The sequence below is a fragment of the Macaca thibetana genome, chromosome 19 (assembly GCF_024542745.1).
Source record: "Macaca thibetana thibetana isolate TM-01 chromosome 19, ASM2454274v1, whole genome shotgun sequence".
NCBI classification, from domain to species: domain Eukaryota; kingdom Metazoa; phylum Chordata; class Mammalia; order Primates; family Cercopithecidae; genus Macaca; species Macaca thibetana.
Window position 1 is genome coordinate 35,624,659 of NC_065596.1, and position 23,100 is coordinate 35,647,758.

At 55.1% G+C, this 23,100-nt stretch overlaps 2 protein-coding genes and 1 non-coding gene across 5 annotated transcripts; 1 reads left to right on the forward strand and 2 right to left on the reverse strand.

Moving 5' to 3' along the window:
- Positions 1-945: 945 nt before the first annotated feature.
- Positions 946-6,433, reverse strand: TNNI3 (troponin I3, cardiac type). Of its 2 annotated transcripts, none has more exons than XM_050771842.1 (8): positions 6,274-6,433; positions 5,987-5,999; positions 5,741-5,824; positions 5,294-5,335; positions 4,876-5,022; positions 3,951-4,040; positions 3,234-3,410; positions 946-1,096 (listed from the first exon to the last, which is right to left on the reverse strand). In XM_050771842.1, the coding sequence occupies exons 1-8, from the start codon at positions 6,282-6,284 to the stop codon at positions 1,013-1,015; spliced, it is 648 nt and encodes a 215-aa protein (XP_050627799.1). In that variant the 5' UTR covers positions 6,285-6,433; the 3' UTR covers positions 946-1,012. The 2 variants fall into 2 exon arrangements, with proteins under 2 accessions (XP_050627799.1, XP_050627800.1); XM_050771843.1 differs by having other exon boundaries at positions 4,891-5,022; positions 6,274-6,431.
- A 603-nt stretch (positions 6,434-7,036) lies between these two features.
- Positions 7,037-16,573, reverse strand: DNAAF3 (dynein axonemal assembly factor 3). 2 transcript variants are annotated; one of them, XM_050771730.1, is made up of 12 exons: positions 16,422-16,573; positions 16,228-16,316; positions 15,758-15,900; positions 15,271-15,364; positions 11,757-11,914; positions 11,268-11,450; positions 10,510-10,635; positions 10,282-10,404; positions 9,597-9,732; positions 8,672-8,783; positions 7,898-7,972; positions 7,037-7,814 (listed from the first exon to the last, which is right to left on the reverse strand). In XM_050771730.1, exons 2-12 carry the CDS (start codon positions 16,310-16,312, stop codon positions 7,427-7,429), a joined length of 1,623 nt encoding a protein of 540 aa, XP_050627687.1. In that variant the 5' UTR covers positions 16,313-16,316; positions 16,422-16,573; the 3' UTR covers positions 7,037-7,426. The 2 variants fall into 2 exon arrangements, with proteins under 2 accessions (XP_050627687.1, XP_050627688.1); XM_050771731.1 differs by lacking the exons at positions 15,758-15,900; positions 16,228-16,316; positions 16,422-16,573 and adding an exon at positions 15,682-15,747.
- A 496-nt stretch (positions 16,574-17,069) lies between these two features.
- Positions 17,070-17,173, forward strand: LOC126943673 (small nucleolar RNA U13). Its single transcript, XR_007721812.1, has one exon. It is a non-coding gene; the product is annotated as a small nucleolar RNA U13 (small nucleolar RNA).
- The last annotated feature ends 5,927 nt before the right edge of the window (positions 17,174-23,100 follow it).

Here is a 23,100-nt window from a genome sequence, read left to right on the forward strand (position 1 = left end):
ATAAGATACCACGGACCACAGACTGGTTCTGACTTTTGACAGAGGCTGTGCACTGGGTGCCTTCATATGCCTGCTTCATGTTTCCATACGAATGCATTCAATGGGATGCACTTAAATATTAAGCCTCCACCATCATGTAAAATGCATATTTGTCGTCAGTCACGATGGCTCACGCCTGTAATCCCAGCACTTTAGGAGGCCGAGGCTGGTGAATCACGAGGTCAGGAGTTCGAGACCAGCCTGGCCAACATGGTGAAACCCCGTCTCGGCCGGGTGCGGTGGCTCAAGCCTGTAATCCCAGCACTTTGGGAGGCCGAGACGGGCGGATCACGAGGTCAGGAGATCGAGACCATCCTGGCTAACACGGTGAAACCCCGTCTCTACTAAAAAATACAAAAAACTAGCTGGGCGAGGTGGCGGCGCCTGTAGTCCCAACTACTCGGGAGGCTGAGGCAGGAGAATGGCTTGAACCCAGGAGGTGGCGGTTGCAGTGAGCTGACATTGTGCCACTGCACTCCAGCCTGGGTAACAGAGCAAGACTCCATTTCAAAAAAAAAAAAAAATGCATGTTTGCTTGTCACACATGTGTGTGTCCACCTGTCCATGAATATTCATAGCTCCTTCTATAACCAGTTGAATACGTGCACGTAGCCAACCCACTCAGCGTAAATTCCTGCCTTGCTCTTCCCTCCCTTAAAGTGCCTGCTTCTGTTTTTTGGCAAGAAGCCACGCTTCCAGTTTGCAGGTTGTGATCTGCTTCTTAAGAAACAAAGCTCCCCTCTCCAAATTCATGAACCCTGGAATTCTTTTTGATAACAGAGCCAAGAGTGCTCCACATGGGAGATCCATCTGGTCCCCGACCTGCTGTGTGACTTTGGGGGAGCCCTGCCCTCAGTTTTCCCATCTCTCTCCTGCCTAAGCCCTTGGTAATAGACATGGAGTCACTTTCAGCTCAGAGAGAAGCTTTATTCCTCAGGGCCCTCCTCAGGGCGGGGGCAGTAGGTAGGAAGACTCAGCCCTCAAACTTTTTCTTGCGGCCCTCCATTCCACTCAGTGCATCGATGTTCTTGCGCCAGTCTCCCACCTCCCGGTTTTCCTGGAGGATGGCGATAGAGTCAGAGATTAGGGTCTCTTCCTGGTCTCCAGTCTCTCAAGAATCCCTGTCTTCCCTCCAGCCTGTGGGGCCACTCTACCCTGGATGCCTGTCTAAGTGTCTAGTTCTGGAGCACTTCCCATCTTTTCAAGATAATCCCTGCCAATTTTCCCCATAACTTCCTGTCTCCCTCATGCACTTCCTGTCCCCCTCATGCACTTCCTGTCTTTCCCCAGCACTTCCTGTCTTTCCCCATGCACTTCCTGTCCCCCATGCACTTCCTGTCTTTCCCCAGCACTTCCTGTCTTTTCTCATGCATTTCCTGTCTTTCCCCATGCACTTCCTGTCTCCCTCATGTACTTTCTGTCTTTCCTTATCCACTTCCTGTCTCCTTCCTGCACTTCCTATCTTTCCCCTACACTTTCTGTCTGCCTTATGCACTTCCTGTCTCCTTCCTTCTTATTGTAGTAGTTCATCCTTATCTGCAATTTTACTTTGTGTGGTTTCAGTAAACCATGGCCCAAAAATATTAAATGGAAAATTCCAGAAATAATTCATAAGTTTGATGGATTCTCATAGGACCTAGCCTAATGCTAGGTCACAATGCCTATGTCATCCACCTCACATCATCTCAGCACATAGGCACTGTCATTTCACATCACAAGGAAAAGAAGGGTGACTACAGGGCCATAGGATATTTTGAGAAAGAGACCAATTCATATGAGTTTTATTACAATATGTTATAATTGTTCTATTTTACTATTATTATTATTATTATTTGAGACAGGGTCTGGTTCCCTCACCCAAGTTGGAGTGCAATCTCGACTCACTGCAGCCTCAACTTCCTGCGCTCAAGCTATCCTCTCACCTCAGACTCCTGAGTAGCTGGGACTACAGGTGTGTGCCATCATGCCCAGCTAACTTTTTTTTTTTTTTTTTTTTTTTTGAGATGGAGTCTCCCACGGTTGCCAGGGCTGGAGTGCAGTGGTGAGATCTCAGCTCACTGCAACCTCTGCCTCCCAGGTTCAAGCAATTCTCCTGCCTCAGCCTCCCAAGTAGCTGGGATTACAGGCATCCACCACCACACCCAGCAAATCTTTGTATTTTTACTAGAGATGGGGTTTGACTGGGTTGGCCAGGCTGGTCTCAAACTCCTGACCTTATGATCCACCTGCCTTGGCCTCCCAAAGCGCTGAGATTACAGGTGTGAGTCACCACACCTGGCAACTTTTGTATTTTTTGTAGTGACGGGGTCTCGCCATGTTTCCCAGGCTGGTCTCGAACTCCAGAGCTCAAGCAATCTGCCCGCCTTAGCATCCCAAAGTGTTGAGATTACAGGCATGAGCCACCATGCCCAGCCTTCTTTTATTATTATTTATTGTTAATCTCTTACTGTGTCTAATTTAGAAATGAAACTTTATCATAGGTACATAGGTTTGTATAGGAAAAAAATTATATATAGGGTTCAGTACAATCCATGGTTTCAGGCATCCACTCCTGTCTTTCCTGTCTTCTTCTTTAAGATAGGGTCTTACTGTGTTGCCCAGGCTGGAGTGCAGTGGTACAGTCATAGCTCACTGCACCCTCGATCTCATGGGCTCAAGCGATCTTCCTGCCTCAGCCTCCTGAGAAGCTGCATGCCACCACCATGACTAATCAATTTTAAAAAGAAATTTGTAGAAATTAAAACAATATCGTGGTGGTGTGCACCTGTAGTCCCAGCTACTTGGGAGGCTGAGGTATGAGAATCACTTGATCCTGGGAGGCGGAGGTTGCGGTGAGCCGAGATGGCGTCACTGCACTCCAGCAGCCGAGATGGTGTCATTGCACTCCAGCCTGGGCAGCAGAGACTCCATCTCAAAAAAAAAAAGGAAATTAAAAAAAAAATTTTTTAATCTCAAAGATTACAGGCATGAGCCCCTGCACCCAGCCCTTCATGCACCTCTTTGCTCTTACATGGACTTCCTGTAGCCCTAATGCACTTCCTGTCTTCCTCTTGCATTTTGGAGGACCCCGTACTAGCTAGCTGCTTCTACCCCCAACTTCAAGCACCGTCTGCCCTCCAGCTAGGCCCCAGGGTTGTTGGTACCCACAGCCCTTCCCCTCAGCATTCTCTTTCCTGGCCTTAGCCCACACTCACCTTCTCGGTGTCCTCCTTCTTCACCTGCTTGAGGTGTGCCCGCAGGTCCAGGGACTCCTTAGCCCGGGCCCCCAGCAGCGCCTGCATCATGGCATCTGCAGAGATCCTCACTCTCCGCAGGGTGGGCCGCTTAAACTTGCCCCGAAGGTCAAAGATCTTCTGGGTCAGATCTGCGATCTGGGGGGAGGCAGTATACAGGGGTGTGGATACTCCTGCCTCCATTTCCCCCTCACCCAACTCTTCCACCCTACACTCCTTTTTTATTCTCCTTATCTCGTCTTCCAGTACCGAGGCCTCATCCAGTCTCTTCTCAGCTTAGGCTCCCAGTCTAAGCTTCTAATCCTGGAACTGAATCCGCCTCTTCATACGCTCCAGCCTCACCTCACAAAACCACTGGCATAACCTGGTCCAGCTACATGCAAATCGCAATTCCCTGGCCAATGCCTGAGCTAATTTACCAACATGTGATGCCCTGAACATGTTCACTAACATATTTTCTGTTTCCCAACCCATGGCCTTCCATGTGCTGTTCCCTCTGCCTACAACAGCTTTCCTTGACTATATTGTACTCATCCTTCTGCCCCAGCCCTGCCAGGCTCACAGTTGTCCTGGGTCTCCTGGGATGTGCAGCCAAAAGCAGCTGCAAGGGGTCAGGCAGAGACCAAATACCAGGTATCTCACTACCCCGAAGGTACCCGAGCTGCCCATGCGTCCCACCTCTGTGATGTTCTTGGTGACTTTTGCCTGTATGTCATATCTCTCTTCATCCACCTTGTCCACACGGGCATGGAGCTGTCGGCACAAGTCCTGGAGGAGGAACGTGGTGTGTGTTTTTGGGGGAAGCCTGGAGGCCTGGAGACCTGAACCCCTGGGTCTGAGGGAGGAGGGGCTGGGGGCCTGGACTCCTGGGTCTGAGAGAGGAGGAGTTGGGGGCCTGGACTCCTGGGTCTGAGGTAGGAGGGGCTGGGGCCTGGACTCCTGGGTCTGAGGTAGGAGGGGCTGGGGCCTGGACTCCTGGGTCTGAGGGAGGAGGGGCTGAGGCCCTGGACTCCTGGGTCTGAGGGAGGAGGGGCTGGGGCCTGGACTCCTGGGTCTGAGGGAGGAGGGGCTGAGGCCCTGGACTCCTGGGTCTGAGGGAGGAGGGGCTGGGGCCTGGACTCCTGGGTCTGAGGGAGGAGGGGCTGGGGCCTGGACTCCTGGGTCTGAGGGAGGAGGGGCTGGGGCCTGGACTCCTGGGTCTGAGGGAGGAGGGGCTGAGGCCCTGGACTCCTGGGTCTGAGGGAGGAGGGGCTGGGGCCTGGACTCCTGGGTCTGAGGGAGGAGGGGCTGGGGCCTGGACTCCTGGGTCTGAGGGAGTAGGGGCTGAGGCCTGAACATCCGGCTCTGAGGGAGGAGGGGCTGGGGCCTGGACCCTGTCTGGGATAGGAGGGCCACATGATCCTGAAGGAGTAGGTTGGAGCCAAGACTCCAGAGACCTGCACACAAAGGGTGTTAGGGGCCGGGAGTCCCACGAACCATATAGAATTGGGTAAGGACAGACATATTGGACGCCTGGGTCCCGAGCAGAAGAGGGGACAGAGGCTGTTCTGCTGAATTCCGGGGACTAGAAACCTCGGATCCCAGGCTGGGCAGGAGTACCTGCCTTGGGAGCCGGTACCTGCAGCTCCGCGAAGCCCAGCCCAGCCAACTCCAGCGGCTGGCAGCGCGTGCTCAGAGCGCGCCCCTTCTCTCCGCGCCGCTCCTCCGCCTCTCGCTCCAGCTCCTGCTTTGCAATCTGCAGCAGCAGGGTCTGCGGAGGGGTGGGAGGGAAGCGTAGCCCACCCGGGGCATCAGGAAAAAGACCAGGCGTAGGGAACCCCGTCTGCCCTTCTAAACCCTCGAGTTTCGTCTCCACCTTTCCAAGGCTCCGCCCCACCCGGAGCAGGACTCCCCGATAAAGCCACGCCCCGAGCGGCCAAACCCCCGCCCACTCCCGCCCGCCTACCCCGAAAGCCCCACCCACTCTCAAGCTCCGCCCCCTGAGCACGTGCCTGCTCCTTCCCTGTACCTCCCGTGCTCACCTTCAGCTGCAATTTTCTCGAGGCGGAGATCTTAGATTTTTTCTGCCAGGGTGAGATGGAGCAAGGAAGCATCATGGAGGGGGATCCGGAGACGACGGTGGAGGGGACCTCAAGGCACCCCCAGCAACCCCAGCCGGTCCAGATTTGGGCCCACTTCCAACTTGCGCCCTGAGTCTATGACAGGCCACGCCCCTCATTCCCATCCACCAATCCGGGTCTCTGGCTTTGGATAGGCACTTCCCATCTATCCCTAAGGAAATCCAAGGGCAACGGAACTACGCCCACAGGCGGCTGTCACCAATCCGAGTGTGACCCTTTGCAAAACTCCGCCCCTGACGCCTCTCCGCGTAGTCCCCGCCCCCTTCGTAGCCTTGGCTCCTCCCCCCACTCCCAGGGTCTCGGGTCCTTCCAGCGCCTGTACTCGGCCCCCAGGAAGCCCCTTCCCACCTTGGCGTGTGGCTCCGTGGCGTAAGCGCGGTAGTTGGAGGAGCGGCGTCTGATTGGGGCTGGTGCAGGGCGAGGTTCCCCAGCCTGGGTTTGGAGGAGTGGGGACCCCATCACCACCAAGACCCCACCCAGCCCTTACCGTACCGCACCCTCTGCTAGGGCTGCAGCCTCCCGCCCCAGACCCCTCACTGCAGCGCCCACCCTGGCCCTGGGGGTCCCAGCCACGCCTTAGCCTGCTGCTCTCACCGCATCGCTGCTCCTGGAAGGAGAGAAACCGGGGATGGGGGTTAGTGGTGGGCTGTGTCCTGTCTGTCTCCTAAGGGACCCCCGGAAGCCCCTCTGACCAAGAGGTCGGGGGACACCGCTTCCCCTTCCTCTGGTTCCAGGAGTCTGACTCGCAAACCCGCTTCCTTTCTTCAACCAAGAGCCCCTACCCCTACCTCACAGGCCAGGGGTCCAGACTCTCAGCTCTGACCCCTCTTGGGAACCTGAGAGGTCGCCCCCAACTCCCACTGCCTTGGGGCATCACTCACTTATCCGCCATGCTGAGACTCAGGCCGGGAATGGCAGGAGGTGAGGACAGGGGCGTTTGGAGGGTCAGTGAGGGGACCGCCCGGGTGACCTTCAGGGTCCCAGGGACCGTCAGTCTCCTCCCGGCTGCTTGAGACTCCCCGAGGACACTGAGATAAAGGGCAAGGACAGAGACTAAATATACTGTCACCTCCTCCTCCCCTGCCCACCATGCGAGATAACGGGGCACGTGAGGGGTGGGGTGGGCCCTGCTCCAGCTGGATCACCAGCCACCTCGGGGCACAGGACTCCGGACCCTCCTCCCTCTGATCCTGGAGTCCTAGACCCCTCCTCCCTCAGACCCACAGAATGCCCAACCTCCCAGCCCCCTCCTTCCTCAGTCCTAGGACCCTGGGAGACCCCAGCCACTCCCTCAGACAAGGAGTCCAGGCCCCCAGCCCCCTCTTCCCTCAGACCCAGGAGTCCAGATCCCCAGCCCCTCCTCCCTCAGACCCAGGAGTCCAGGTCCCCAGCCCCTCCTCCCTCAGACCCAGGAGTCCAGACCCCCAGCCCCTCCTCCCTCAGACCCAGGAGTCCAGGCCCCCAGCCCCTCCTCCCTCAGACCCAGCAGTCCAGACCCCAGTCCTGTCCTCCCTAGACCCACTGGTCAAGTCCCGGAAACCCAGGAATCTGGTTTCTGGCTTCCTCTGTCCACCACTCCTGGGTCTTTCTCTCCCAGCCCTGGAGACGGACATAGGACAGGAAAGACACTTGGACACACAGAGAGGTGGACATAACTTGCTTTACTTGAACCATCTGGGTGCTGACCAGGCCCTGGTGAGGAGACACCCCAGCCCCCAGCCAGCCACAGGGTGCCTGGGAACAAGGGGGCCAAAGTCAAAGGCTTGAGACTCAGGGTCCGATCCTAGACTGGGTTCAGGGCCTCAGAAGTGGAATTTGGAATTCTGAGAGAACAATCTAGAATTCTAGAAATAGAATCTCAGAAATAGAATTTGAAATTCTATCAACACTCCCAGGGTGGGGGTGGCGGGTACTGAGTGGGAATGATTAGAATAAAATTGGGGACTCTAGCAGCGGGCTTAGGATGGTATCAGCGGGTTCTCATCCTACAACCTGACTTTGGAAGTTGGAGATAAGGGGTATCTAGGGGTTGGGTCAGACTCCAGTGTTGGAGTCTGACTCACAGTTGGACAGAGCCAAAGCCCCTTGGGGCTGAGCCAGAACCTCTGAGAGTGAACCTGGAGACTCAGAGGGCAGCTGGCAGGGCTCCCAGTGTGGGGTCCCGCCCTGCAGAGGCTGGGTCAGGCCCTCAGGGGCTGGGCTGCTGGCTTCAAGAGGCTGGGCCAGGACGTCAAGGGACGGAGTTCTGGGTTCCACAGCTGGGTCAGTGCTGCCCAGAGCCGAGTCCTGGGACTTGCAGAAACGTGCGAAGGTCTCTGAGGGCCTGGCCCCGGTCTGTGGAGCAAATCCCGCTGCCTGAGCTCGCTCCCCGACCTGGGTGTTGAATCCCTGCAGCTGCTCCTGCCGCACGTCCACCAGGTACCTGCAGATGGGAAGCGCCATGTCAGGGACCCAGATTTTGATCCCCAGCCGGGATGTTCCCCGCCCTCCACCCCACTGGCTCACCGGGCTAATTCCACAATCAGGTTTCCTCCAGGTGCCACACAGGCCCCAAGCTCGGGGCTGAGAAGATGGACCACCCTGCAGTGAGGACCGAGGACAAGCCGAGACTCAGCTGAGGGAGGAGGGGGCTCTGGGAACCCAGACACTGAGGGAGGAGGGGCTGCAACACTGGAGTCTGGGTCCTGGGAAAGAAGGGAGCAGGAGGTCTGGACTCAGGGACCAGGGAGGAGGGGCTGGGTCTGGACTCCTGGGTCTGAGGGAGGAGGGGCTGGGTCTGGACTCCTGGGTCTGAGGGAGGAGGGGCTGGGGGCCTGGACTCCCGGGTCTGAGGGAGGAGGGGCTGGGGCCTGGACTCCCGGGTCTGAGGGAGGAGGGACTGGGGGCCTGGACTCCTGGGTCTGAGGGAGGAGGGGCTGGGGCTGGACTCCTGGGTCTGAGGAAGGAGGGGCTGGACTCCTGGGTCTGAAGGAGGAGGGGTTGGGGCACCCGGACGCCTGGGTCTGAGGGAGGAGGGGCTTGGGTTCCAGAGTCTGAGGGAGGAGGGGCTAGGGGCCTGGACTCCTGGGTCTGAGAGAGGAGGGGCTGGGGCTTGGGTTCCTGGGTCTGAGGGAGGAGGGGCTGGGGGCCTGGACTCCTGGGTCTGAGGAAGGAGGGGTTGGGTGCCTGGACTCCTGGATCTGAGGGAGGAGGGCCTGGGGCTTGGGTTCCAGGGTCTGAGGGAGGAGGGGCTGGGGGCCTGATCCTGGGTCTTTGTGAGCACAGACGCCTCCTGCTTACCCACAGGCCACATAGAGGAGCTGGAACCGGCCATTGTAGCAGCTCTTGTGGTGGAGAGTCTCAGCAGAATTGAGTGGCAGGAAGTGGACAGTGAATGATTCCGGAGTGGAGGCTGCCGGAGGAAGGGGATAGAGGGGTCACCTCTGACGGGCAGAGCCATGAGGGCAGAAAGCCAGAGAGATACATAGAGCTGGGCAGAGCTGGGCAGGCACACAGGACTTGGAGATGACACTTTTTGTCCTCTTGAAGCTTTTAAAAAAATCTTTCCTCTGAGGTGGATTCCTGGAAAATTCTGGGAAGGTCAGCCCAGCAGGCAGAGGCTCACTGTACAGATCAGGCAACTGAGACTAGAGAGGGAAAGAGGGTGGGTGGCCAGGGCCGCATGTGACATGCCCTGTCGGACAGACACTCAGGGAGGGCCAGGTTGGAGGATGGCTGGAAGGAGGCCCAGAGCGCGGATCCGGGGTGCAGGATGGTGTCCAAGGGAGGGCTGGGACCCAGCACCCTGTGAGAATATTCTTGGATAGCTTAGCCCTTTGCAGATAAGATTGAATTCTACTAGTGGAATTCAGAATCCTAAGCATGCTCTCAGAATTTAGGAAAGGGAGAGAAAGAGAAGAGAGGAAAAGACAGAATATCAAGAAGCCGTCACTTGCCCAGGCATTCCAAATCATGTCAGTCCACACTCCAGTGTGAAACACCTGGAGGCTGGAGTCCCTGGCTTACCTGTTGTCCCTGGCCTACCCGGGACTTACCTGGAGTCCTGGCTTACCTGTTGTTATCCCTGGCTTACCTGTTATCCCTGGCTTACCTGTTGTCCCTGGCCTACCTGGGACTTACCTGGAGTCCTGGCTTACCTGTTGTTATCCGTGGCTTACCTGGAGTCCCTGGCTTACCTGTTGTCCCTGGCCTACCTGGGACTTACCTGGAGTCCCTGGCTCCGGGCTTGCCTCCGAGCGCTGCTGCTCCTCCGGGTCCCCCCGGCTGGCTCTCGCGCGCCCCCAGGCGGCCACCTCGCGGAGCAGCTCTGTCACGTTGTGTTGCGTGATCTCCCCGGCCGTCTAGGGGTAGAAGGGGCGTGGCCAGACGTCGGGGCCGGGATGGCGGGGCGGGGCTTAGAACGCGGGGAGTCCTCGGTCCAGGACTAGAACTCCCGCAGCTGCTTGGAGGATGTGAAGTGGGGCGGGACCTATCCCGCGGGGATGGGGCCTGTTCCCTGAATGGAGTCGTCCCCGCCCAGCGACGGGTTGGGTCTGGAGCTGGGGCGGGGCCTGCGGTGGAGGCGGGGTCTTGCGCACCCACCCACCCCCAGCCCCATCCCACCCCCAGCCCCACCCCCACCCCCACCCCCAGCCCCACCCCCAGCCCCACCCCCACCCCCAGCCCCACTCCCACCCCCAGCCCCACCCCCAGCCCCACTCCCACCCCCAGCGCCACCCCACCCCCAGCCCCACCCCCACCCCAGCCCCACCCCCACCCCCACCCCAACCCCCAGCCCCACCCCACCCCCAGCCCCACTCCCACCCCCAGCCCCCCCCCCCACCCCAACCCCCAGCCCCACTCCCACCCCCAGCCCCACTCCCACCCCCAGTCCCAGCCTCGCCGCGCACCTTGACCGGCTGTCCGTTGCTGGTCTGCAGAAGGCTCTCGTCGTCGGCTTCGATGCCGAAGGCCACGAAGGGCCCTGTGGCGATGTCCCCCCAGTACCCGCGCGCTGCCACGCGCTCCCCGCGCTGGAAAAGGAGGGAGAGAGGAGGCGGGTGAGGTCGAGGCTGGGGACCCTGACTCCTGGGTCTCCGAGAAGCAGCAGTGGGCCAGGACAGGCAGTGGACACGCACGTAGCTCAGGAGGCGACCCGACGCCAGGGTCCGGTTGGGCACGTGATAGGCGCTGGAGTCCCTGAGTTCAAAGGCGACGCCTGTGTCCCGCCAGCGTCGGAACTCCTGGGTGTGAATGACTTGGGCCTGGGGTGGGGGACAGGAAGAAGGGACCCCTCAATGAACCCACCATGGAGGGACCCCTACACCATCCTCCCTCAGACCCGGGAGTCCAGGCCCCCAGACCCTCCTCCCTCATCCCAGGAGTCCAGGCCCCCAGCCCCTCCTCCCTCAGACCCGGGAGTCCAGAACCCCAGCCCCTCCTCCCTCAGACCCGGGAGTCCAGACCCCCAGCCCCTCCTCCCTCAGACCCAGGAGTCCAGGCCCCCCGCCCCTCCTCCCTCAGACCCAGGAGTCCAGGCCCCCAGCCCCTCCTCCCTCAGACCCAGGAGTCCAGGTCCCCAGCCCCTCCTCCCTCAGACCCAGGAGTCCAGACCCCCAGCCCCTCCTCCCTCAGACCCGGGAGTCCAGACCCCAGACCCTCCTCCCTCAGACCCAGGTGTCCAGACCCCCAGTGTCTCCTCCCTCAGACCCGGGAGTCCAGACCCCAGACCCTCCTCCCTCAGACCCAGGAGTCCAGACCCCCAGCCCCTCTCCCTCAGACCCGGGAGTCCAGACCCCAGACCCTCCTCCCTCAGACCCGGGAGTCCAGGCCCCCAGCCCCTCCTCCCTCAGACCCGGGAGTCCAGGCCCCCAGCCCCTCCTCCTGTGCCCCTCACCCCGCGGTCATGCAGCTTCATGCGCAGGTCCCAGTCGCTGACACCGCGCCGGGCGTCGTAGCGGGAGCCCAGGTAGTGGCGCAGCCGCGAGTCCCAGAGGCGGCTCATGGGGAAGGCCTCCGGCCCTTTCTCGCCGCCCGCCCAGAAGCGGAACACGGCCTCCAGGGCGTCCCGCTCGCGGAACTGCGGGGCGAGGCACGCGTGGGGAGAGAGGGAAGCAGAGAGGGATGCAGGGAGAGCGGCTTCTAATTGACCCTCTCTTCCATCCCAGAACAGGGGAACGATTCCCCCGTTTCTCGGATGGAAAAACTGAGGTTCCGAAAGCAGAAGCCACCTGCTGCCCCCAGGCCAAATCCCACAGTGGGAGTCGGGGACTGGGACTCGAACTCCCGAACCCGCCGCCTGCTCCATCAACGCACGTCCTTTGGACTGCGCACTTCCATTCTTCCCGCGGCCACCCGATCCCAGATGGAGGCCGGGCGGCGGCACCTTGAGGGCTCGGAGGCTGAGCCAGGGCAGCTGCTCCTCCAGGCGGTCGGGCTCGGGGACCAGGTGAGCCAGCAGGTCGGCCTGGGCGCGCACGAAGGCGGCCACCGGCGGGCGCAGCAGCGCGTTCCCCCACACCTCCAGGAAGGTCTCGCTCCGCTCTAGGGAGAGGGGGAGATAATTGGGGGAATGTGCGGAGGAGGGAGCCCAGGAATTAGACCGTTAATATGTTGTTAGGTCATAGTCATATAATGAAGACAATGAACCCCTGCAAACTCCCCACGCATTCCAAAAACTACATGAAGAACAGGGCCGTGGGCGAGGTGGCAGGCGCCTGTAGTCGCAGTTACTCGGGAGGCTGAGGCAGGAGAATCGCTTGAACCCGGAGGCGGAGGTTGCAGTGAGCTGAGATCGTGCCATTGCACTCCAACCTGGACAACAGAATGAGACTCCGCCTCTAAAATAAATAAATAACTACCTAGAAGAAGGAATTAGAGTTGCAGATTCCACACTCACCGCAGACACAGAATATTTGGGGCAAAAGATAACAATACAACAGTAAAACAAAAATACAAATTGTAAAATATGGTATAAGCATTTACATTGTATTACATATTATAGGTAATCTTTTTGTTTTTTTGAGACGGAGTTTCACTCTTGTTTCCCAGGCTGGAGCCCAATGGCACGATCTTGGCTCACCACAACCTCCGCCTCCTGGGTTCAAGTGATTCTCCTGCCTCAGCCTTCCGAGTAGCTGGGATTATAAGCATGGGCCACCACCCCGGCTAATTTTGTTTTTGTTTTTGTTTTTTTTTTTAGTAGAGATGGGGTTTCTCCATGTTGGTCAGGCTGGTCGAGAACTCCCGACCTCAGGTGATCCACCCACCTCGGCCTCCCAAAATGCTGGGATGCCAGCATTGGCGTGAGCCACCATGCCTGGCCTATATTATAGGTAATCTAGAGATGATTTACGGTGTATGGGAGGATGTGTACAGGCTATTTGTGAGTATATCTTTTTTTGTTTTGAGACAGTGTCTCACTCTGTTGCCCAGGCTGAGTGCAGTTGTGCTGTCATAGTTCACAGTAACCTCGACCACCTGGGCTTAAGGGACCCTCCCCCTCCAGCTTCCCAACTAGCTGGGACTAGTCATTAGCTACCACACCCAGCTAATATTTTATTTCTTGTAGAGACGGGGTCTCACTATGTTGACCAGGCCAGTCTCAAACTCATGGTCTCAAGCAATCCTCCCACTTCAGGCTCCCAAAGTGTTAGGATTACAGGCGTGTGCCACTGCCCCTGGCAGTACTACACCATTTTGTGAGGGACTTGAGCATCCTCGGATCTTGGTATCTGCAGGGGTCCTGGAACCAGTCCCCAGTGTTACTGAGGGATGAGTGTATATACCTTTCATTGTATATAATATATATATATACACATAGACATAGAAATAGTTTCATGTGCCGGGCGCGGTGGCTCAAGCCTGTAATCCCAGCACTTTGGGAGGCCGAGACGGGCGGATCACGAGGTCAGGAGATCAAGACCATCCGGGCTAACACGGTGAAACCCCGTCTCTACTAAAAAATACAAAAAAAAAAACTAGCCGGGCAAGGTGGCGGGCGCCTGTAGTCCCAGCTCCTCGGGAGGCTGAGGCAGGAGAATGGCGTAAACCCGGGAGGCAGAGCTTGCAGTGAGCTGAGATCCGGCCACTGCACTCCAGCCTGGGAGACAGAGCGAGACTCCATCTCAAAAAAAAAAAAAAAGAAATAGTTTCATGTTAGTTGTTTAAGAACTTAATAGAAGAGAACTGTGTGCCTTTTAGTAAAATAGATCAGTTTAGTTCTAGCTGTTTAAGAACTTTGAACAGGGCCGGGCGCGGTGGCTCAAGCCTGTAATCCCAGCACTTTGGGAGGCCGAGACGGGCGGATCACGAGGTCAGGAGATCGAGACCATCCTGGCTAACACGGTGAAACCCCGTCTCTACTAAGAAATACAAAAAACTAGCCGGGCGAGGTGGCAGGCGCCTGTAGTCCCAGCTACTCGGGAGGCTGAGGCCGGAGAATGGCGTAAACCCAGGAGGCGGAGCTTGCAGTGAGCTGAGATCTGGCCACTGCACTCCAGCCTGGACTACAGAGCGAGACTCCGTCTCATAAAAAAAAAAAAAAAAAAAAAAGAACTTTGAACAATCTGTACTCTGAATTCTCTGGGTTATTAATGACTGATATGGTTTGGATCTGTGTCTCACCTAAATCTCATGTTGAATTGTAATCCCCAAACGTTGGAGGTGGGGCCTGATGCGAGGTGATAGGGTCATGGGGGCAGATTTCTCCCTTACTGTTCTTGTGATAGTGAGTTCCGACAAAATCTGATTGTTTGAAAGTGTGTGACTCTTCCCCGCTGCCTCTCTTGCTCCTTCTCCTGCCATGGAACAGGTGCCTGCATCCCCTTCACCTTCTGTCGTGATTGTAAGTTTCCTGAGGCCTTCACAGCCATGCATGCTCCCTGTACAGCCTGTGGAACTGTGAGTCAATTAAACCTTTATTCTTGGGGCCAGGTGAGATGGCTCATGAGTGTAAACCCAGCACTTTGGCAGGCCAAGGTGGGCAGATCACCTGAGGTCAGGAGCTCGAGACCATCCTGGCCAACATGGTGAAACCCCGGCTCTACTAAAAGTACAAAAAATTAGCCGGGCATGGTGGTGCATGCCTGTAATCCCAGCTACTTGGGAGACTGAGGCAGGAGAATTGCTTGAATCCAGGAGGCAGAGGTTATGGGGAGCCAAGATTGTGCCATTGCACTCCAACCTGGGCAACGGGGCAAGACTCTGCCTCAAAAAACAAACAAACAAACCTGTTTTCTTTTTCTTTTTCTTTTTTAGATGGAGGTTTTGCTCTTGTCACCCAGGCTGGAGTGCAATGGCATGATCTTGGCTCACTGCAACCTCCGCCTCACGGGTTCAAGGGATTCTCCTGCCTCAGCCTCCCGAGTAACTGGGACTACAGGCACCCGCCACCACGCCAGGCTAATTTTTGTATTTGTAGTAGAGATGGGGTTTTACCATGTTGAGCAGGATGGTCTCGATCTCCTGACCTCGTGATTCACCCGCCTCGGCCTCCCAAAGTGCTGGGATTACAGGTGTGAACCACTGCACCCAGCCTCTCCTGGAATTTTCTAAGTGGCTCTAAGATGTATTATATTTAGCCCCATTTTACAGGTAGGAGAAGCTGAGGCTCTAAGATGGCAAATTACATCAGAGGGGACCATCATCAATAAATATATATGATTTTTTTTTTTTCCATCAGAGGTACCACACTGGAAAATACCAAACATTTTTGGTTTTTAGATGGAGTTTTGCTACCGTTGCCCAGGCTGGAGTGCAATGGCGCGATCTCGGCTCAGTGCAACCTCTGCCTCCCGGAAAAATAACCAAACTTGTTAATTGTACCGTTGAAATGCCAGAATCCCTCTAGGGAGGGGGAGGAGACCAGCAGTCAGAATTCCTGGGTCCTAGCAACAGACCTTGCAGCCCCATCTTCTCTGGATCCTCTAGGGCTAAGCTGAAGATCAACATGTGTCGGGCCACAGCTTCCAGATTATTCTCCAGCACAAAGAACTAGAAGGATGGACAGGGTAGAATAACTCTGAGACCTGTTTGCCTGGGCCCTAGGAGACCCAGGAGAGCAGGCCCTCAGCTCTCTCCTTCCACACACCCAGGAGTTCTGTACCAGCCTCTTCCTTCAAACACAGGAGTCTGGGTCCCCAGAGCCCTCTTTCCTTCCATTCCTCAATAGACCTGATCTTTGAGCTCTTCCTCACTACAGAACCCACGAGTTCCAAACCCCAGCCCCTTCCTTCCCCAAGACGCATGAGTTCGCTCCCAACTTCCACCTCCCTCAGATCTAGGAGTCTCCAGCCCCTTCATTCCTGGACTTGAGGTTTTAGAATTCCAATCCCTTCCTCCCTCAAGGACTCGGGAATCTGGGCTCTCATCTTCATCCCAGCTCACGTTGAACCTCCTGCGAGGCCAGAGCTTCGCTCGGGACAGCGTCCGCAGCAGGTGCCGTCCATCCACAGAGCCCAGAAGCAGCACGTCTAGCTCGGGGGTGCTGTGCCCCGTATCGGCCTGGGAATCTGGGTCCACAGGAGGACCTGGCAAGATGAAAGCTGGCTGGGGCACCATGGTGGTTGGCAGACCGAACACCGTAGCATCCCCTGCAACAATGGACTACAAATCCCAGTAGGCGTCGCGCCTGCGGCCTAGGTTCTAAGGGGAGGTGTTTCCTTCGAGTATTCTGGGATTCATAGTCTGCAGACAGGACCTCGGGGCTGCCCCTGGGAGCGCGCCCTCCGCCGTTGGATCCTTGGAGAACGTTAGCGCGCCCCCTGCCACCGACGCTGGGACTACGAGCTCTAAAAGGCCGTCTGCTCAGGCTGGGAAGGCAGACGGTGTATCAGACCTTGCGTGCTGGGACTCACTTTCAGCCTGCAGGTCCAGCGCCGGGGACAGGCCCCACCAGGACACGGAGCCGAAGCCCCTGCCGGAGCCGGCAGGTGTGGTCATCACCCTGCGGAAAAGACATTCTGAGAATCCCACATATTGCCCGCCCCGCTCCCCTCCCACCGCCCCGCACTTCTCGCCCCTTTGCCTCCACATGATACCCTGCCCACACCTTTATCCTCCAAATATCCCGGGACGCCCCTTCCTCTCTGCTCGGTGCAGCACTGTGGACCCGCGGCACTCCGCAACTGCTGCCCAGAGTCCCCGCCCTTTTCGATCAATCAACCAATGGGAGCATGGGGGATGGGACCACAGCGAGCAACTGACCAATGAAAGTGAGCGAGGCCCGCCCCCTACAAACTTTTGGCCAATGGGAGCACTGAGGGCCAGGCTTCCCCCACCCCTAGGGGAAGAGGACATGCGGACGCGGTTGTCATGACGACGGCGCTGACGGGAGAAGGGGCGGGGCTTAAACAGGTTGGGGCGGAGTCAGGGTCGGTCCAAATTTCTGGAATGGAGGGGCCCTGGGCTGAGTAAAATTGAGAGTGAACGGAGCATAATCTTATTTCCTGTTTTTTTTTTCTTTTTTCCATCTGCTGCCTTTGTTCCTACGTAACTGAATTTTGAGCAACCCAAATAAAGTGAAGTGTCTAGACTTTAGACGGCAGGCTTCTGAGCCCGCTCCCCGCCCCAGCACAACGTGGGCTCTACCACTCAGAGCTGCCCACAGGTGGGGCGCTGATGTGCAGGTCATTAAATATTCAGGGATTTTGTAAGCTGGTTATTGTCGCACGAAGCAATAATTTAAACTTACAGCTATATCCTTTTGTAGTTTCTAGGCAGGATGATTGGGTGTTCACGCGCATGTGTGAGATGTGCCTCCTTCAAACCTTGTTACGACATCGGCACATTACCCTTCTGACATGAATTTAAAAAAACTACAGGTAAATTCTGTAATCGTACAGTTAAATGCACTGCATTAAAATAAGGGTAAGTCGGCCGGGCTCTGTGGCTCACACTTGTAATCCCAACACTTTGGGAGGTCGAGGTGGGCAGATCACTTGAGGTCAGGAGTTGGAGACCAGCCTGGCCAACATGGTGAAACAGCGCCTCTACCTTAAAAAATACAAAAATCAACCGGGCGTGGTGACACGCACCTGTAATCCCAGCTACTCTGGAAGCTGAGGCAGGAGAGTCTGTTGAACCCGGGAGGCGGAGGTTGCAGTGAGCTGCGCCTCTGGACTCCAGCCTGGGCAACAGAGCAACACTGTCAAAAAAAAAAAAAAAAAAAAAAAAAAAAAGCAGAGTCTGAATGAGGCACATCTCTAGATCACCCCAGCACTCCGCACTGGGCTCAGCGCCCAAGGAAACTTGGCTCTCTGCCTCCTTTCCTTGCCCAGACACATGAGCTTAGACCAGTCACCCTTTCTGAGCCTCAGTGTCCTGCTCTGTGAGATGGGAATGTAGTGTGTAGCTGGCAGAGGGGCAGCGGATCTGCCTCCTGAGGGCAGATCTGGGTACTGGGAAGACAATACCCACTGGGGAAATGAAGGCTGAGACCTCAGCAGTTCCTGTAGAATCAGCCTGGCTAACCAGCCTCTCCCAGGCCAGCTCTAAGCCTGCAAGAGCCCCAGATCCTGGCTTTCTCTCTGGAGAATTAATGCCTTTCCTCCCTATTTCTCCCACTCCCCCAACATACTCTCAGCAAACGAGCCAGAGTGATTTTTTGAGACGGAGTCTTGCTGCGACGCCCAGACTGGAGTGCAGTGGCGTGATCTCGGCTCACTGCAACCTCCACCTCCCAGGTTCAAGTGATTCTCCTGTCCCAGCCTCCCAAGTAGCTGGGACTACAGGCGTGTGCCACCACGCCCCGCTAATTTTTTTATTTTTATTTTTATTTTATTTTGTGTGTGTGTGTATGTTTTTTGTTTTGTTTGTTTGTTTGTTGAGATGGAGTTTCACTCTTGTTGCCCAGGCTGGAGTGCAATGGCACCATCTTGGCTCACTGCAACCTCCGCCTCCCGGGTTCAAGTCATTCTTCTGCCTCAGCCTCCCGAGTAACTGGGATTACAGTCATGCGCCACGACGCCCGGCTAATTCTGTATTTTTAGTAGACACAGGGTTTCTCCGTGTTGCTCAGGCTGGTCTCCAACTCACGACCTCAGGTGATCTGCCCGCCTCGGCCTTTCAAAGTGTTGGAATTACAGGCGTGAGCCACTGAGCCCGGCGATTTTTTTTTTTTTTTTTTTTTTTTTGAGACGGAGTCTTGCTGTGTCACCCAGGCTGGAGTGCGGTGGCATGATCTTGGCTCACTGCAACCTCCGCCTCCCAGGTTCTAGCAATTCTTCTGCCTCAGCCTCCTGAGTAGCTCGGATTACAGGTGCCCACCACCAAGCCCTGCTAATTTTTGTATTTTTAGTAGAGACGAGGTTTCACCATGCTGCCCAGGCTGGTCTCGAATTCCTGAGCTCAGGAAATCCACCTGCCTTCAGCCTCCAAAAGTGCTAGGATTACAGGCGTGAGCCACCATGCTCAGCCCCAGTGATTTTTGTGTATTTTTAGTAGAGTCGGGGTTTCACCACGTTGCCCAGGCTGGTCTCAAACTCCTGACCTCAAGTGCTCCACCGGCCTCAGCCTCCCAAAGTGCTTGAATTACAGGCATGAGCCACCGCACCTGTCCCAGAGTGATCTTTAACATAAATAAAATAATGTCTCCCACCTCTTCAAATCCTCCAAATGTTTCCCGCCGCACCTGGACACATTCCCAGCTCCTTAGCTTGGCTCCCTATTCCCTATGCAGTTATCCACCCCTGAAGCCACACCAGCCTCTTGGCTCCTTGAAGAACACACCATGCCGTTTGAACCCCAGGGCCTTTGCAACTTGGGGTTCTTTTGCCTTGAATTCTCCTCCCCCTCATCTTTAGTAGCTGGGACCACAGGCAAGTGCCGCCATGCCCGGATATGTATGTATGTATGTATGTGTGTATGTATGTATGTGTGTATGTATGTGTGTGCATGCGTGTGTATGTATGAGTGTATGTGTATGTATGTGTGTGTGTGCATGTGTATGTATGTGTGTATCTCTGTGTGTATGTATATGTGTGTGTATGTATATATGTGTGTATATGTATGTGTGTATGTGTATGCGTGTGTGTGTATGTATGTATGTGTGTGTATGTGTGCATGTGTATGCATGTGTATGTATGTGTGTATGTGTATGTGTGTGTATGTGTGTGTGTGTGTGTCTGTATGTAGCGAAAGGGTCTCACTAGTTGCCCAGGCTGTTATTTATTTATCTGAGACGGAGTTTCACTCTTGTTGCCCAGGCTGGAGTGCAATGTCGCGATCTCGGTTCACTGCAACCTCCGTCTCCCCGGTTCAAGCGATTCTCCCACCTCAGCCTCCTGAGTAGCTGGGACTACAGGCGCCACCGCACCCAGCTAATTTTGTATTTTCAGTAGAGATGGGGTTTCTCCGTGTTCGTCAGGCTGTTCTCAAACTCCTGACCTCAGGTGATCTGCCTGCCTTGGTCTCCCAAAGTGCTGGGATTACAGGCATGAGCCACCGCGCCCGGCTTTATTTATTTATTTAAGACAGGGACTTTCTCTGTTGCCCAGGCTGGAGTACTTCAGCCTGAAACTCCTGGGCTCAAGCAATCCTCCCACCTCTGCATCCCTAGTAGCTAGAACTACAGGCACATTCCCCCATACCTAGCTAACTTTACAAATTTTAAAAATAGAGATTAGGTCTCACTTTATTATCCAGGCTGGTCTCAAACCCTGGGCCCCAAGCAATCCTCCTGCCTCCCAAAGTGCTGGGATTACAGGCCTGAGTCACTATGACTAGCCTGTTTTGTTTTTTTCTTTTCTTTCTTTCTTTTTTTTTTTCTTTTTCTTTTTTTTTGACAAGATCTCCTTCTGTGGCGCAGGCTGGAATGCAGTGGCATAATCACAACTCACATCAGCCTCTAAATCTTAGACTCAAGCAATCCTCCCGCCTCAGCCTCCCAGGTAGCGGGGTCTACAGATACGCATCACCATGTCCAGCTGATTTTTTTCTATTCTTTTGTAGAGACAGGGTCTCACTATGTTGCCCAGGCTGGTCTGGAACTCCTGGGCTCGAGCAATCCTCCTGCCTTGGCCTCCCGAAGTGCTGGGATTAAGGCATGAGCCATCGTGCTTGGCCTTGTTTTCTTTTTAAATTGGTGTAAAGCACACACACTATTAATTGGGGATGACATTTCGTACACTCACAATGCTGTGCAACCATCACCACTATCTAGTTCCAGAACTTTCTCTTCACTCCAAAAGAAAACCCATACCCCACTTATCTCCCCATTTCTTTCTCCTCAGTCCCTGACAACCACGAATCTTTCTGTCTGTATGAATCTGTCAGTTCAGGAGGTTTCTTTTGGAAGGAATCTTGCACTATGCAGCCTTCTGTGTCCGCTTCCTTCACTTGGCATAATATTTTCAGGACTCATCTATGCTGAAGTAGGAATCAATGCTTCCTTCTGTTTTATGACCAAATAATATTCCACCGTTTTTCTCCCTAACCTTTGCAAGCTTCATTCCTCCTTGTCATTCAAGTCATGGCCCAGACGGCACCTCCTCAGGAAGGCTGCCCCTGTCCACCCTCCCTAAATTATCTCAGCCCTTTTACGTTTTGGTCCCAGTGTGGACTGCCATTTGTAATGGTTTTGTTCTTCTACCGCTCTGCTTTCTTGTTGAGACGGAGAACCAAGGACCCCATTGTCATCACCTAAATCAATCCCAGGATTTAGAGACAGGCTTTCTGGCTGTGTGATTCTGAGCATTTCACAGGAATTCATTCTGTCTCTCTCTCGATGGAGTTTTGCTCTTGTTGTCCAGGCTGGAGTGCAATGGCACGATCTCGACTCACTGCAACCTCCGCCTCCTGGGTTCCAGCGAGTCTCCTGCCTCAGCCTCCCTAGCAGCTGGGATTACAGGTGCCTACCACCACACCCAACTACTTTTTGTATTTTTAGTAGAGACAGGGTTTCAGCATGTTGGCCAGGCTGGTCTTGAATTCCTGACCTTACGTGATCCGCCCGCCTCAGCCTCACTTTTACAGGTGTGAGCCACCACGCCCAGCCCCAAATTCTCTAAAGCATAGTTTGGGCTCATTTGTCAACCGGGAATAATGATCATGTTTCTTTTTTTTTTTTTTCTTTGAGACAGAGTCTCGCTCTGTCACCCAGGCTGGAGTGCAGTGGCTGGATCTCTGCTTACTGCAAGCGCCACCTCCTGGGTTTACGCCGTTCTCCTGCCTCAGCCTCCCAAGTAGCTGGGACTACAGGCGCCCGCCACCTCGCCTGGCTAGTTTTTTGTATTTTTTTTTTTTTTTTTTTTTTTTTTTGAGACGGAGTCTCACGCTGTTGCCCAGGCTGGAGTGCAGTGGCGCGATCTCGGCTCACTGCAAGCTCCGCCTCCCGGGTTCCCGCCATTCTCCTGCCTCAGCCTCCTGAGTAGCTGGGACTACAGGCGCCCGCCACCGCGCCCGGCTAATTTTTTGTATTTTTAGTAGAGACGGGGTTTCACCGTGTTAGCCAGGATGGTCTCAATCTCCTGACCTCATGATCCACCCATCTCGGCCTCCCAAAGTGCTGGGATTACAGGCTTGAGCCACCGTGCCCAGCCGATCATGTTTATTTCATGAGTTTGCTGTGAGGATTATTATTGGCAGTAATAATAGTAACATAAAGAGCTGTCTTCATAAAGACATGCTCTACACCAATACACACACACACTCACACACATGAAAAGTTACTGAATTCCTTTGGAGAAAAATTTAAAATCTCATGGATATTATAATCTGTGTAGCTGTTCTATTTTCACTTTCCCCATTGGTTACCAGGAAGCTTAGGAGCAAGTTTGTTTGCTGCCTCCTTTTTCGGTACGTGGGGTAATTTTTGCCTCATTCTCCACTTAATCTGCTGCTCAGAGAGTTCTCTGGCCAAATCTTACAGGTCTTTGTTCACCACCCAAAATTCTGTATGGGATGAGATAAGGTAGAAGCCAATGGAACTATCATCTTTGCTTGAAACAGAGTAGGAGGCAGCATTCGTTGAAAGAACAATGAGGTTGGTGTGGCGGCTCATGCCTACAGTCCCAGTTACTCAGACAGGAGGATTGCAGGAGTTTGAAACCAGCCTGGGCAACATAGCAAGACTCCATCTCTCTAAAAAAAAAAAATACCCAGGCATGGTTGCATGTGCCTGTGGTCCCATCTACTCAGGAGTCTGAGGCAGGAGGATCCCTTGAGCCCAGGAGGTTGAGCCTGCAGCGAGCTATGATTGCACCACTGCACTCCAACCTGGGGACAGAGTGAAACCCTGTCAAAAAAAAGAAGAGGCCGGGCGCGGTGGCTCAAGCCTGTAATCCCAGCACTTTGGGAGGCCGAGACGGGCGGATCACGAGGTCAGGAGATCGAGACCATCCTGGCTAACACAGTGAAACCCCGTCTCTACTAAAAAATATACAAAAAACTAGCCGGGCGAGGTGGCGGCACCTGTAGTCCCAGCTACTCGGGAGGCTGAGGCAGGAGAATGGCGTCAACCCGGGAGGCGGAGCTTGCAGTGAGCTGAGATCCGACCACTGCACTCCAGCCTGGGCAACAGAGCGAGACTCCATCTCAAAAAAAAAAAAAAAAAAAAAAAGAAGAAAGAAGAGGGTAAGGCAGCAGGAGAATCGCTTGAACCCGGGAGGCGGGGGTTGCAGTGAGCCGAGATTGTGCCACTGCACTCCAGTCTGGGCAACAAGAGCGAAACTCCATCTAAAAAAAAAAGAAAAGGAAAGAAAAGAAAAAAAAGGGCTGGGCGTGGTGGCTCA